This window comes from Fusarium redolens (assembly GCF_020744475.1).
Source record: "Fusarium redolens strain MPI-CAGE-AT-0023 chromosome Unknown BKA55scaffold_17, whole genome shotgun sequence".
Classification (NCBI taxonomy): domain Eukaryota; kingdom Fungi; phylum Ascomycota; class Sordariomycetes; order Hypocreales; family Nectriaceae; genus Fusarium; species Fusarium redolens.
The window spans coordinates 841,639-854,753 of NW_025763680.1; the positions used below are offsets into that span (position 1 = coordinate 841,639).

The 13,115-nt window shown below is 49.8% G+C and overlaps 1 protein-coding gene across 1 annotated transcript; it reads left to right on the forward strand.

Moving 5' to 3' along the window:
- Positions 1-4,183: 4,183 nt before the first annotated feature.
- Positions 4,184-5,574, forward strand: BKA55DRAFT_597899 (uncharacterized protein; the record flags this gene model as incomplete). The annotated part of the gene is made up of 6 exons (XM_046196139.1): positions 4,184-4,327; positions 4,378-4,414; positions 4,465-4,697; positions 4,745-4,971; positions 5,026-5,156; positions 5,207-5,574. 6 exons carry the CDS (start codon positions 4,184-4,186, stop codon positions 5,572-5,574), a joined length of 1,140 nt encoding a protein of 379 aa, XP_046044701.1.
- Between the last annotated feature and the right edge of the window lie 7,541 nt (positions 5,575-13,115).

A 13,115-nucleotide genomic window follows, 5' to 3' on the forward strand; every position in this document is an offset into this window, starting at 1 on the left:
GATTAGACTAAAGAGAAGAAAGTGTTCTGAAAGATTTGGTGGCTGTGATAATTTGGTGTTCTGAGATCCTTTATAGAGATCCTTAAGCTCAAGGTCACAGTACGAGAAATATCAAGGAAGAAATTGGAATTTGGTTCGCTCTCAGAATGACTTCGCGACGCCCAGGTTTTTATATCTAGAAGCACAAAAGAGGCCTCGTGGTCCAGACCAGTGCATATAGGCATAAGCGATTCCAGAACCAGTTCATCTGTCTCAGTATACCAACCAAAATGTTCCAGTTATGGCGTTTACTGATCTGATGAGGGACAGCTGAACCCCTCGATTGGGTTTCCAAGATCCTACTTGAGCTCTTTTCGGCCCCGACTATTGACAACGTGGCGATCTATCGACAGTAGTGAATGCGAAATGTTGACTTAGTGGCAAAACTACTGGCTATGGTGCTTTTGAATGAACGCTGGTCGTGGGCTCGACCAGTAAATACATAGTCCAATTGGGTACCAGACTTCCAGTAGCGCGAAAATGAAAGCTGAGGAAGCGATTTTTACCCTAAACTCATGATAGATGGTACTTCGTGCCGCACCAAATTTGAGTGCTAGAAGTCGTATTTTTGATCCCAAGAATCCACTAATTCGAATCTGGGACTTGCATCACGCCGGCACCTCCAAATGGCTAGCTTGTAGTTCCACGCAAGCCGCAGTCGTTCTAGATTGATCAGAGGCTCACGAGTTCAGTTTCAGCTATTGAGACTACGTCTTCGAAGCATGGAGGTTCGCCTATTTCGGCAACACATAGGCCATTTGAGGAAAATATAGGTGAGATGCGCGGTAAGCTTCGGCTCTCGGCCAGCAAAAGCACTGAATTGCACAGCAAAAAGCACTGCCTATGTACCATAATGATCCATCTTGAGCTCTTTAGTGCTCATAGAACTAGCAACGCGAAGTTTCGCAATAAATGCCTTCCAAATCATACTCACTATCAAGTGCGAATGTGGCCCAGGTCATAGTAAAGTCGATATATCTGGCTGGGGGTTGAAGGTCAAGGCATATCGCATTGCACAGTTACCAATCCCTTGGCACGACGGTATAAAAAACAAAACACTTCTGGTCTCGTATGTGTCCTATCTCAGGCTCGCAAATCATGGTCGGCATCGCCACCGAATGTTTATGCAATACAAGCTGCAATACTCAGGTGAGCTTGTTCCGGGTTTGAATTTCATGGTTTGAGATAGGAAAAAGACTGTTGTATCCTTGGTTACCTGTATCAGCAGTCTCCGGTTTCTTCTTATGGCTTGTAATTTCCGCTATAGCTCACTATAGGAACCTCAGGAGGAATTACTAGAGGAGAAATTGCAAGTCGTGAGAATAGGCTCTAGGTATCTCGCACTGTTAACAAAGCGAATGATAGGAACATGGTACAGGTTCTCACGCCTCAAGATTTTTCTGTGCCTGTTACATGGAAACATCCAGCTCAAAATCTCTTTCGGACTGAATTTTCTGTAATGGGTATGTATATTAATAGCAGCATCGAAGACCGATATCAGCTGCTAGTAAGTGCAGTGCGGGAATCATTCGGAATGGTTTCTTAGGGCCTTCAATTTCATTCTGCATGGAGGATTGAGACACAGATCTTCACTGTGATAGCTTTTCTCAGTTACGCAGTGTTTGAATAGGAGCAATGGAAAGCCTCAACAAAAGCCTTCGTTACTAACGGTATCCAGCAGGTTCCTTTGAACTTGAAGCTTTGAACCATACGAAACCTTCGTCAGGTTCAGGTCAATCAGCTGCACCTGGAGCCATGATCCTAACATGGGCTATTGAACGGCTCAACAACAGCAATGATCATCAATTATAAGCTCTTCCCTCCGCAGGGGATAATGTTTGATGATATGCCAGCTGTAACTCACCGGGAAAATCGAGAAACGCGGGAGTAGCCTCACCATTACACCTGTCATGAATCGTGTATCTGCGTCTATGTGGAGTCGATGTTACCAAAATGCCAAAGTTTAACGGATACCGCCGCGGCACTCAATGTTGCTTCGCGCACGATGAGTATGTTGCAGTTGGCACATTCAGGGTTCGAGGAGGCGGGGAATTGTATGCCCTGCCCCTTTTGACCACGCACAAACAATGTTTTTGTCATCTTCGACTAAGCAAGATCGACGGGAATGAAACCTCATCGTAAGAAAATTGTGACTAAGATTAGCTGTTATCGTGGTTATATTAGTTTACGGGCTAGAAAATCGACCATCGTTTGCGACTGAACCTTTTTGCCTTTACTAAATAGTGAACCCGGTACATTCTCACATGGAAATTTCATTGCCCGATAATAAATACGATATCGTTTCTGAACAAGCTCAGCTGAAAAATGCAAGTCATTACCTTGTCTGGTTCTTATTTGTCATAAAACATTTCCCAATCTCCACACGAAACATTTTCAACGATTCCCTGTCATATTTGACATTTCATATGCCGACCCTCGGTTGTGAAACTGGGGAAGGCAGGGTAGCAGTTTTCCGCGTCACTGGGTGCAAGGTTTACAATTACCATCTATTCATTTACTTATCCTAGTCTGGTCTCAAATTGAACTTGGCTGGAGGATCAATAGTGTCAATGGTTGGCCTCGATCAATTCCGATTGGGTTTTTAAACGATTGAGCTAAAGGCCCGAATGGTTCAACGTCCGTTACCGTGAGCACGTAACATATTTTGGCGTGAATGAAGCTGATCGTCCCGTGTTAATAAATTGGCAACAGAACGGCGCCTCCGCGTGTCGATGCCCAGCATAGGCCCTGGACATGATCGACAGGCCCCAGCCTGATCCTTGACGTCGGCCAACGTTCCTCATGGGCAGAGACATGGGAATTTATTCTCGGAACCTAAACTATTCTGGCTTGATGCCTGAATATTGCTTTTTCGAATCGATAACCTGCATTTGCTTTAAAGACAGGAGCGAAAATGTGATATCGCGAATATCCAAGTCAACATGTAGGTACCGGTTCATTAGCTCTTGTCAAACACGTTGCAAAGTTACCGAGCCTCGTGTTAAGCTGCGAAAGTTCAAACTCTGGTAAGTGGCCGACATGTGTTCCCTCCAAAGTCAGTGCACTTCAGACTTTTCCAAGGCGTTCGGGTCATTGCACTGTGTGACTGCCTGTGATATTATTCCAAGCGCGTTCGCCCTGAAAATACCGGCCCCTGTATGCTGCCCAAAAACTAGTGAACCTTCAGCACGAGCGGAGGGCAGGGTAGCATCTCAACACCCAATCTGTCGGTTGAGTCTCGACCCGGAACAATGAACCAGTAACCACAGACCAAATCACGCGACAATATCGAGATCGACACTAAGTGATGGGTGGAAATTTGAAACAATCTAGGCCAAGAGACGATGAAAAACGGCGACGGTTCAAGGCTCAAACTCGAGTTGGATAATAGAGTTTAAAGCTAAACGCCGGATCGCATCAGCCGCTTCACCGGGGTGTTGCACTACTAAAAGCCCTGTCGAATAAGATGCCTTTAATCCTGATGAATAAGCCTGAAGATCATGGAGAACCCTGGTTCTGGAACCTGGGGACTGGATCCTAGTGACACGCTTGACTGCTACTGTACCGTACAACCAACTTGTCTGCAAAGCCTGAAGTGAATATTTGGGTTAGTCGGCATTCAATGACCAACAGTAACTCGGCATTTCCGGTCTGACTTCCTTACGAATGTCCAAGATGAAACAAGTGCTTCTGTTCTTGGCGACACCTCGCCTTGCCTTCACCGTAACGATGCAACCCCGTCCGTCTTCAAGATGCTAGACGGTCTGTAGTTAATTGTGGCTGCTTATCATTTTACAGGCTTGCACATGTTCCGATCGCCAAGATTAGTAAACGGCTCAATAGTTCTTTATCCATTAGCCTCTTCGCAGATGGTCTTTGCTTCACAATTTCCACGCATAACGCAGCCTAGACCTTCCATCAACGGCTTACCCTCACCCTCTGTCGGAACATTCTACCTCTGGATCGAGGCTTGGTCTAGCACAGCATCCTTACAAGGCTGCTTAGCCGCATGAAATGATCGACAGCGCTCACTGACATGGTCGGCAGACGTATATCATCCCGGGAGTTCCACATCCAGTTTTCGCTAATCGAGGGGACTTCAATTGTCTTTTTTCTTTCTTGAAGCTGCACGAGATATATCGAAATGCGGTCAAGGCAACCTGATCTTTGGGCGGCCGAGTACATTACCTTTGCAGCTGCGACTATCTTCCTTATTCTACGCATTGTCAGCCGAAGGATCACGAGAATAAAGTTTTGGTGGGATGATTACTTTGCTTGTCTAAGCTATGTACGTTGATAGACAGACGACTACCTGGAATTATTGTTAACAGCGTGCAGGTCACTGCCGTTTGCTGGGGCACCGTGTTGCCTATCTGTACGACCTCTCCTCGACATCGACGACGACAATTGCTGACTTCTCACAAGGGATTCACCATGGCTTCGGCTTGCACGCGAAGGACGTAGAAGGCATGACCTTTACGGAAGCCAATTACACAACGAAGAAATATCTTTTCATCATGGAACATTTCTACGCCTTCACCTTGTTCTTCGCCAAGATCTCCATCTTGTCCTTCTACTGGCGCATGTTCCGCGTCGCAAACATCCAGATCTTCGTCTCAGTCTTGTTGGTCTGCTCCATTCTTTGGATCCTCGTTCGCGTAAGCAATCCTGAGAGATCGCAAGGCATAAGCTCACATTGGCTCAGACATTCCTCACGACCTTTCACTGTTACCCTGTGCGAGCATTCTGGGATCCTACGATGAAACATTTTACCTGCGCCATCAAGAGCAGTGACTTCTTCTTTGGCACTGTCCTTGCGCACGTTCTGATAGACGTTGGTATCTTGATCCTCCCCATTGTTCAGATCCAGAAGCTTCAGCTCCCGACCCTGCAGAAGATTGCAATTATCTTCATGTTTATGTTCGGTATTCTGTAAGATCTCTCTTGGTGTTCTCGCTGACGGCTTCGTTCTAACATGGCTCCCAGGGTTTGCGTAGCTGGTCTCGTCATTGTCAGTGTGTCGGCATCATTCGACAACAAGTCAGTGGACATGACATGGCAATTGGCTCCAGTCATTATATGGGCATCAGTCGAGGTCAACTTAGTTACAGTATCCAGTTAGTCTTACACTCCAAGTTTCCTCGTACCTCCTACTAATCCTTTATAGCCTGTCTTCCCATCATCCGACCAGCCTGCCTCTATCTCTTCACCTGCACAAACCCTGTATCATCGATCCGTTCAGGGTCGAACAACTTCGCCAGCAACTACGGTCGAAGTCAAACAAAGCATTCCATTCGTCTCGGAACTATAGGGAAGGACGAGTCAAGCTCTACACACGAGCTTGCTAGAAGCGAGCCGAGCGGGAGCGAATCTTTCAATTCAGAGTTCGAGCACGAAGATCAGCAGCACGGAAACATCGCTACTGTGACGGGTCCCAGTAGTTCAGTTAATTTGGAACATCCAGCGGGCGTTGGGGGTATCATGGTCAAAAACGAAACCGTGGTGCATGTGTCAAAGGTTAGGTCATCAAGATAAGCATACACGGAACGGATTGGGCGGCTTGAGCGTTTGGGCAATACACGAAAAAGGGCGTTACGGTGATGGTTTTTCTCTGTCTATAACTAAATAAGTACATTTATTAATTTTCACGACGTCGCTGCAGCGCAGTCGGGTGTTTTGTACATCCTCATCGTTCATAGTTGCCCCTTGGCCCGGGTATTAACCCGGGCCTTTCAGGCTTCATAATGGTCACCTTGAACCAAGGCCTATTACCAATGCATTGCAAGAAAGACTCGACAGGTGGCAGGCGTACGATTTTACCTGAGACCCAGTTCTGACTGCACTGTCTCGGTCGTGTAGCATGTTTGGCTGCAACTGATGGTCGACTGTCGATCGGTCCAACTCAGCATAAACAGTGGTTGCCAAATACAATGCGACCAGGCTTCGCTGTTACAGCGTACTTTTTTGCACTATACAGCCAGTCGAGTTGGTCAACAACAGTGTTGTTTGAATACACACCAGTGATCCAATGCGTGGGCCATAGCGCGCTGGCAATTGACGAAACGAGAACACCAAGACCATGGATACATACGCAGTATTGATCGAGTAGAAGTAGCTGACAAACATCAATTAACATGCCAATCAACTTGATGCAAGTCACAGAAGCCTTCAAGGAAGCCCCAAAAGAACTTGGAGTGAAGAGACTTTTCGGCAACCAGTCAAACGCAAGCAGTCACAAGAGTCAAAAGTTGAAAGGGTCGCAAACATAAAGAAGAAACTTTTCGAAGTCATATGGATTACGTTCTATCTGTTGAAAGCCAAAGGGCTTCCGGTATTAAGCTATTTACATGACAAAGGCAAGAGCCATAGGAAGTGCGAGGAGCATAGATCCAGCACTGACGAGAGAAGCTCCAGCGACAACGGGAACTTGGTCAGTGGGGGAGGGCTTGCCTCCAGGGATGGTTCCGTTAGAGGGAACGTTGTAGGTAGGCTGGGCACCAGGTCCAGCGTTACCAGGGGCCTGAGGGTTGGCAGGCTGCTCAGAGCCCTCAGTGGGTGAGGCACCAGAGTCGGTGGCAGTAGCCGGGACTCGGGTGAGAGTGGTGAAGGCACCGGGCTGCTGGGTACCAGTCTCCTGAGGAGCCTGGCCAGTGTGTCCCTGAATGATGGTGACAGTGGGAGCAGCAGGGGCGTGGACAGTGGTGGGAGCAACGAAGGTGCTGGTGACGAACTTGGTGCAAGGAACGATGGTGGTGACGTCCTGGGTGATGGTGACAAGGTCGATGGTGGTCTTGGCAGCATCGGGAGGAGAGGTAGGAGCGGGAGCAGAGCCGTTGTTACGGTTGTCAGAACCCTCACCAGGCTTGGAGTCACCGCCCTGGTTGGAACCGTTGCCGCCCTCGACGGGAGTCTCAGGGACAGCAGTGGCAGTGGCAGGGCAGACAGTGGTGCGCTCGATGACAGTCTGGGTGACGATCTTCTGAGTGTAAGAAGCAGGGCAGTTGATGACAGAGGCAGCACAAGAGGTGATGGTGTAGACGTGGGTCTCGCGGATGGTGCTGGTGATCATGCCAGAAGCATCGGGAGCGGCAGTGACAGCAGGGGCAGAGGTCTCCTCAGCATCGGATCCAGAGCCGGTGGTGGCAGCAGGCTTGCCAGAATCGGGGGATCCAGTGCTGGCAGGGAGGCTACCAGACTCAGCAGGGACGTTGCCAGCAGAAGTAGCATCAGCGTTGCCACCAGCGGGAGCAGAGGGAAGGTTGTAGTCGGAACCGCCAGTAGCAGCAGGGTAGTCGCCGGGAACGACAGTAGTGTAGCCCTCGGAACCGGAAACGACAGTGGTGAAACCCTCAGAGCCAGAGACAACGGTGGTGAAGCCAGCAGATCCGGAGACAACGGTAGTGAAGTCACCCTCAGAGCCGGAGAGGACAGTGGTGTAACCCTCAGAGCCAGAGACAACGGTAGTGAAACCAGTAGAGCCAGAGATGTAAGTGGTGAAGCCCTCGGAACCGGAGACAGTGACAGTGGCACCAGCGGTGTGAGTACCGAAGATGGCAGTGACATCGCCGCCGGCGGGGATGGTGTGAGCGGGGACACCCTCGGGTCCAGTGGGGATGGCACCGGAGGCAGTGAGGTCGCCGGAAGCAGAGCCAGCAGGAACCTCAACGGAACCAGTAGCAACAGGGAGTTCGGCAGAGCCGGTCACATCACCAGAGGCAGTACCAGCGGGAGCCTCGTATGAGGCAGAGTCGGAGGGGATCTCAGCAGCGCTGGTAGCGACGGGGAGAGAATCAGAGCCAGTGAGGTCACCGGAAGCACCAGGAATGTCGACAGAGGCAGAAACATCAGGAACACCGATGGAGCCAGAGAACTCAACAGAGTGGGTAACGCCAGCGGGAATGGTGATGTCGGCGGAAGCACCACCAGTAGCAGTGATAGCACCAGAAGCAGAGATGGTGGGACCGCCAATGAAGCCGCCCTTCTTGAAGTGACCGATGAAGCTACCGCAAGTGCCACGGGTCTTCTGGGAGAAGGTAGACTTGATACCCTTGGCGAGACCGACGGAGAGGTTGGGGATGAGACCGAAGAGACCGCCGCTGAAGTCGAACTTCTTGTCGATAGCGAGACCAAGGTTGCAGCCGAACTCACCAGTGACATCAATACCAGCGCTGGCACCGGCACCACCGCCAATGGTAGCAGTGTAGTCGAAGAGAGAGAACCAGACACCGGCACCGAAGCCAACATCAGCACCAGCCTTGCCACCGAGACCGAGAACAGGGATCTCGAGACCGCCGCCAATGCTGAGCTCAGAACGAAGACGGAGACCAAGCTGAAGATCGATACCAGCACCAAGCTCGACATCGGCACCGACGCCAACGGGGAGAGCCTTGGTGACGAGACCCTCGAGAGAAGCGTGGATGACCTCCTTGGTGAGAAGAGAGATATCGACGTAGGCGGACTCGGGGAACTTGACGTAGACACCAGCAGAGAGATCGATGGCCTTACCACAGCCGACAACGAGATCAATAGCGATTGCAGCCTCAATGGCAGCCTTCAGCTCAGCGTCAAGACCGGGGATAGCAATACCAAGCTTAGGAGCAGCGAAGAGTTCGACAGACTGGTGGACGGCAGCGGAAGCAGAGAGATCGATCTCGATGTAAGCAGAGATGCCACCGAGACCAACACGAACGTTGGGAGTAGTGAGGAAGTCGGCACCGCAAGCGAAGCCGATGTCACCAGTGATCTGGCAGCTGGGAAGGTTGAGGCCGAGGTTGACAGCAGGAGTAGTCGAAGTCTCGGGAGCGCAGATACCCTGGAAGAGAATGTGATCCTTCCAAGCGTTGCCGATGCTGCAAGAAGTACCAGTGTGCCAGTCAGCACCACCGCCGGCGTTCCACTCAATACCACCACCGAGAAGACCGCCGAGACCGAGACCAGCACCGAGACCAGCGCCAGCTCCGATCTTACCTCCAACACCACCTCCAATCTTGCCGCCAGCTCCACCCTTGATATCGCCCTCAAGGTGACCACCGGCGTTGCCACCGGCGCCTCCACCAAGGCCGCCCTTGACACCACCTCCAATATGTCCTCCGATCTTACCGCCAGCACTGCCTCCAGCACCAGCACCAGCACCTCCTTCAGCGCCTCCTCCTAGGTGACCCTCGGCACCACCGCCGATTTCACCCCCAATCTTTCCACCGGCTCCGGCACCAGCACCTCCACCAATCTTGCCGCCGATCTCACCACCGATTTCACCGCCAACCTTGCCGCCAGCGCCAGCACCGATCTTTCCACCGGCTCCAGCTCCAGCTCCTGCACCGGCACCAGCGCCAGCACCTCCACCAATCTTGCCGCCGATCTCACCTCCAAGGTGACCATCGACCTTGCCACCAGCACCAGCACCGACCTTTCCGCCGGCACCAGCACCAGCTCCGGCTCCGGCTTCACCTCCAGCTTCGCCTCCGATATGACCAGAAGCTCCACCGCCAAGGCTACCACCGAGGTGACCACCAGCACCGGCTCCTGCACCAGCACCAGCACCTGCACCAGCATTACCGCCGGCTCCTGCTCCGAGATGGGCATCAGCGCCGCCTGAGATCTCGCCGCCAGCAGAGCCTGATGCTCCACCACCGAGGAAAGTAGGAGTTGCTTCGCCCAGCGAAGCAAGAGCTCCCAAGGCAGGGATGAGTCCAGCAGAGAAACGCATGGCGTTAAACGAGTGTTGGAATGATGATAATAAAAAAATAAGATTGTAGTAGTTGTAGTTGTTTGAGCTTGTAAAGCGAGAGTGGTTGATAATAGTAGCGAGTGACTAAGAGAAACTCAGAAACGAAAGTAATAAGGAAATAAAAAAGAAAAGAGAGATAATAGGAAAAAAGCAGATAGAACGACTGTTGATGCTGGAAAAGAAACAAGACATTGAAGCTGGCGATGAGCTTCCTTTTAAGCTGAGTTGAGCTCTCATGTCGAGAGTCATGAGTGACAGGAACTTGGGCATCGATGCTGGTCAGCACGACAGAGCTCGGTCAACTCGGGTCCAGGGGTTTGAGCCATGACCTAGTGTCAATCCGATCGCCACTCAGACGTTTCATGAGGCTCTACCGTAGGTTGGTGGTGACGGTGAAGGGCTTTGACGTTTGTTTGTTTCTTCCAAATTTAGCTGGCAGGGGTTCGAGTCAGTTGAGATGGATGTGAGGAAGACACTACTGCAGTGTTGAAATTGTATGCATGATAACGAGATTGCATATCACATGTTGCTTTTCTGCTCTTGGTGAGTATTCAGTCGACTCATCGGCTTGATGTTAGTCGTGTTCTTCGGCTATTGCTCGTCTCGATCTGTTATGAACATCATTGACCAGCATCTTCCGCTAACGCATAAGGCAAAAAACGGCCGAAAATCACGACCAGGATAGAAGCTCGTCTACCAGACTAGGAAAAGCGCTATGCCAAAGCGTAGAGTCAAGGCGCAAATCCAAGATTCTCTCGGAATAGTTAGTTTCAGTTTTTGTTCCAGAAAGATTCGTTTCAGGTGATTTCTTCTATATAGTGAGTTCAGTACCCATCTGCAATCTTAAATGCATTTAGCTGAGAACGCCACCACCTGAACAAAACACCAATGCCGGATCGACGAAAAGTGGACTCTCCCCGGTTGATCCGTCTCGTTTTGATTGCTCCCTCGGCAACGTTTCCCAGAAGAGCTTGAAACAGAAGTCAGTGGGTAGCTTTTAGTGCGCAATGGACATCAAACGGCCCGCAGCCACAGAGCAGCTGTCAGGCAGAGCTGCTGAGCATCACATCATGGCAGGGATGGCATTTGCATTTTCACCTGAGATGGTAAAACAAACTATGGGTGATGGTGACGAGAATAGAAAGTTTGGCGAAAGGGATGCCCGATTTGTCTTGTTCGTTTCTCAATCGAGAAGAAGGGACTCCACCAAGATCAAATGCTACCCTACAGTCATGCATTTCAGTATTGATTGTTGCTGATAATGCCATTAAGACAAGACAGAAGAAGAACGGCATTGTGTATTATGCAATGCTTCTAATGTTAGGTGTCACTAAGAGTCAGATGACAGGTAAACTCTATTTTTTCATCCATGCTGCTTATCGCGTAGTTCATCGATCGTTGGCCTAACATTGCTACGATGGTTGAGTGTCACCAAAGTGTGACAATATTCCGCTGTTGCCGACAAGCGAAAACAGCGACTCATTGAATGATCTGATATTAAATTTCTAGTGGGCACGGCACGAAGCTCACCCTTGAAGCGAGCTCATCATTTCACGGCCGTATCCGTACACGGCCCTATGACAATTCAGCCCTAGAGGTTCGCAACTGGGTACCTGAAAAGGGATGGAGGATTCTTGGAGATGATCGGAGATTTTTGCACGCTTGTGGCGGGGGTTTCGGATTTCGGCCGGCTCTGCCCCTGAGCTGAAGTTATCTTATCTCAATGCCAAGGCCGAGGAAAAGAAAAGGACAATGCTTGATGCAGAGCCCGAACCCATGACCTTGGCTTGCTGTGACGCGAGGCTGGAAAAATGCCTTCAGTTTCTGGTCGTACAGACTTCTTCGAGCCTCTCACTGTTGAGAATGATCTGTTTGAGAAGAGAAATCTGACAGCCCATCAACCTTCATCCCAACCCGATAAACTCTTAAAATAACTTCTGCATAGACATAGTTATCGATGGCATCAATGCGCAATGCGAAATGCAAATGCCGATCTTGTACACAAGGGACATGCCAACAAGGTATGATGCGGCTGTGCAAGTGTTTAGATTGTTTGAGGTTGATGAAGTTCCCAACACCAACGAGCCAAAAATATCACTTAAACTTCAATGACTCTCGTGACCACTGATCAACAATAATTTCTTTTTTCCTTTCCGTTTATAACTTGATGTCGGATGATGTTTCTATGCCGCTCATGCGTTTGCTGTCACAAACTTTGTAGAGAAATGTTTCTTTCGTGATAACGATACTCCCGACAAGCGAGGTCCATGCAGGGACACTGTGATGTGCGATAAGATAAGGTCACGGCGGAATGAACGCTGCTTGATGGTCACTAATTGCGGATGAATTTACTCCGTTGATTTGAACCTTCAAGTTATCTGCGGTACTGTCCGTGGTAGCGGCAACCTCCGACGCCCATTGATTCACTTGTCCCCGCCGATAACAGGACGGATAAAAGTGGTAGCGGCCCAAATCGCCAATCAATGGACGGCCATCGCAATTGGGCTAAGGTCTGTCCATTACAGGGAGTTCTATGAGCCCGCGAAATAACCGTGCCGCCTTTAGTGATGGAAGCCACCAGTGATTCCTGAGTATTTTGTCGCCTCAATGCCGCCAAACGCCAGTCAGTGCAACTTGGACCTTCTGAAAGAAACTGGTCCGATCTGTCAACCGTATCTCCGCTGATCGGTTGTCGACCTGCCCGATCATCCAGCCACCAATTAAGCAGTCATCCAGCCATCTCTGCAAAGAGAATTGAGTTTGGATGCTCGGTAACCTTTATAGGCAAGTACAGAAAAAGATGGTAAATTCCGCATTCCCAATTGAATACCGTTGACCGTTGGCGGATAAATCGGCATCGATCTACAAGGATCCATCATCTCTCCCCTCAATCTCGATCAACTCCCATCAACAATACAACACAACTCACCCTCTCAATTCAATTGGTAAAACCTCACAAAGATTATGAAAGTGCAAAACATTCATGCCACAAAGCCTTTCAAACGGCATTGGCCGACGTCTGCAACATCTCCCTCCCCCAAAGGTCCCTTTGTCGCCGATCAACATCCAGCAATGTGTCAGTTCGCTTTCTCATTGGCTGCGACAAAAGGTCCTGGTAATAATCTGGCATACAATGCACGTGGGGTTCTGTGACGATACAGATCGCTGCTTATCAGTGTTACCACCTTGTCTGCTCCGTACACAACTGCTTCATCTGTCTACTTTGTCCGACACTAAGGAGGATAAACATTTTACTTACCTCCCACGTGTATTTTGTAGCGGAATATAAGTATCGCCTGTATTTCTCGTAAAGACTATGCGATTTTGTCGGTAAAACTTAAGCTTCAAA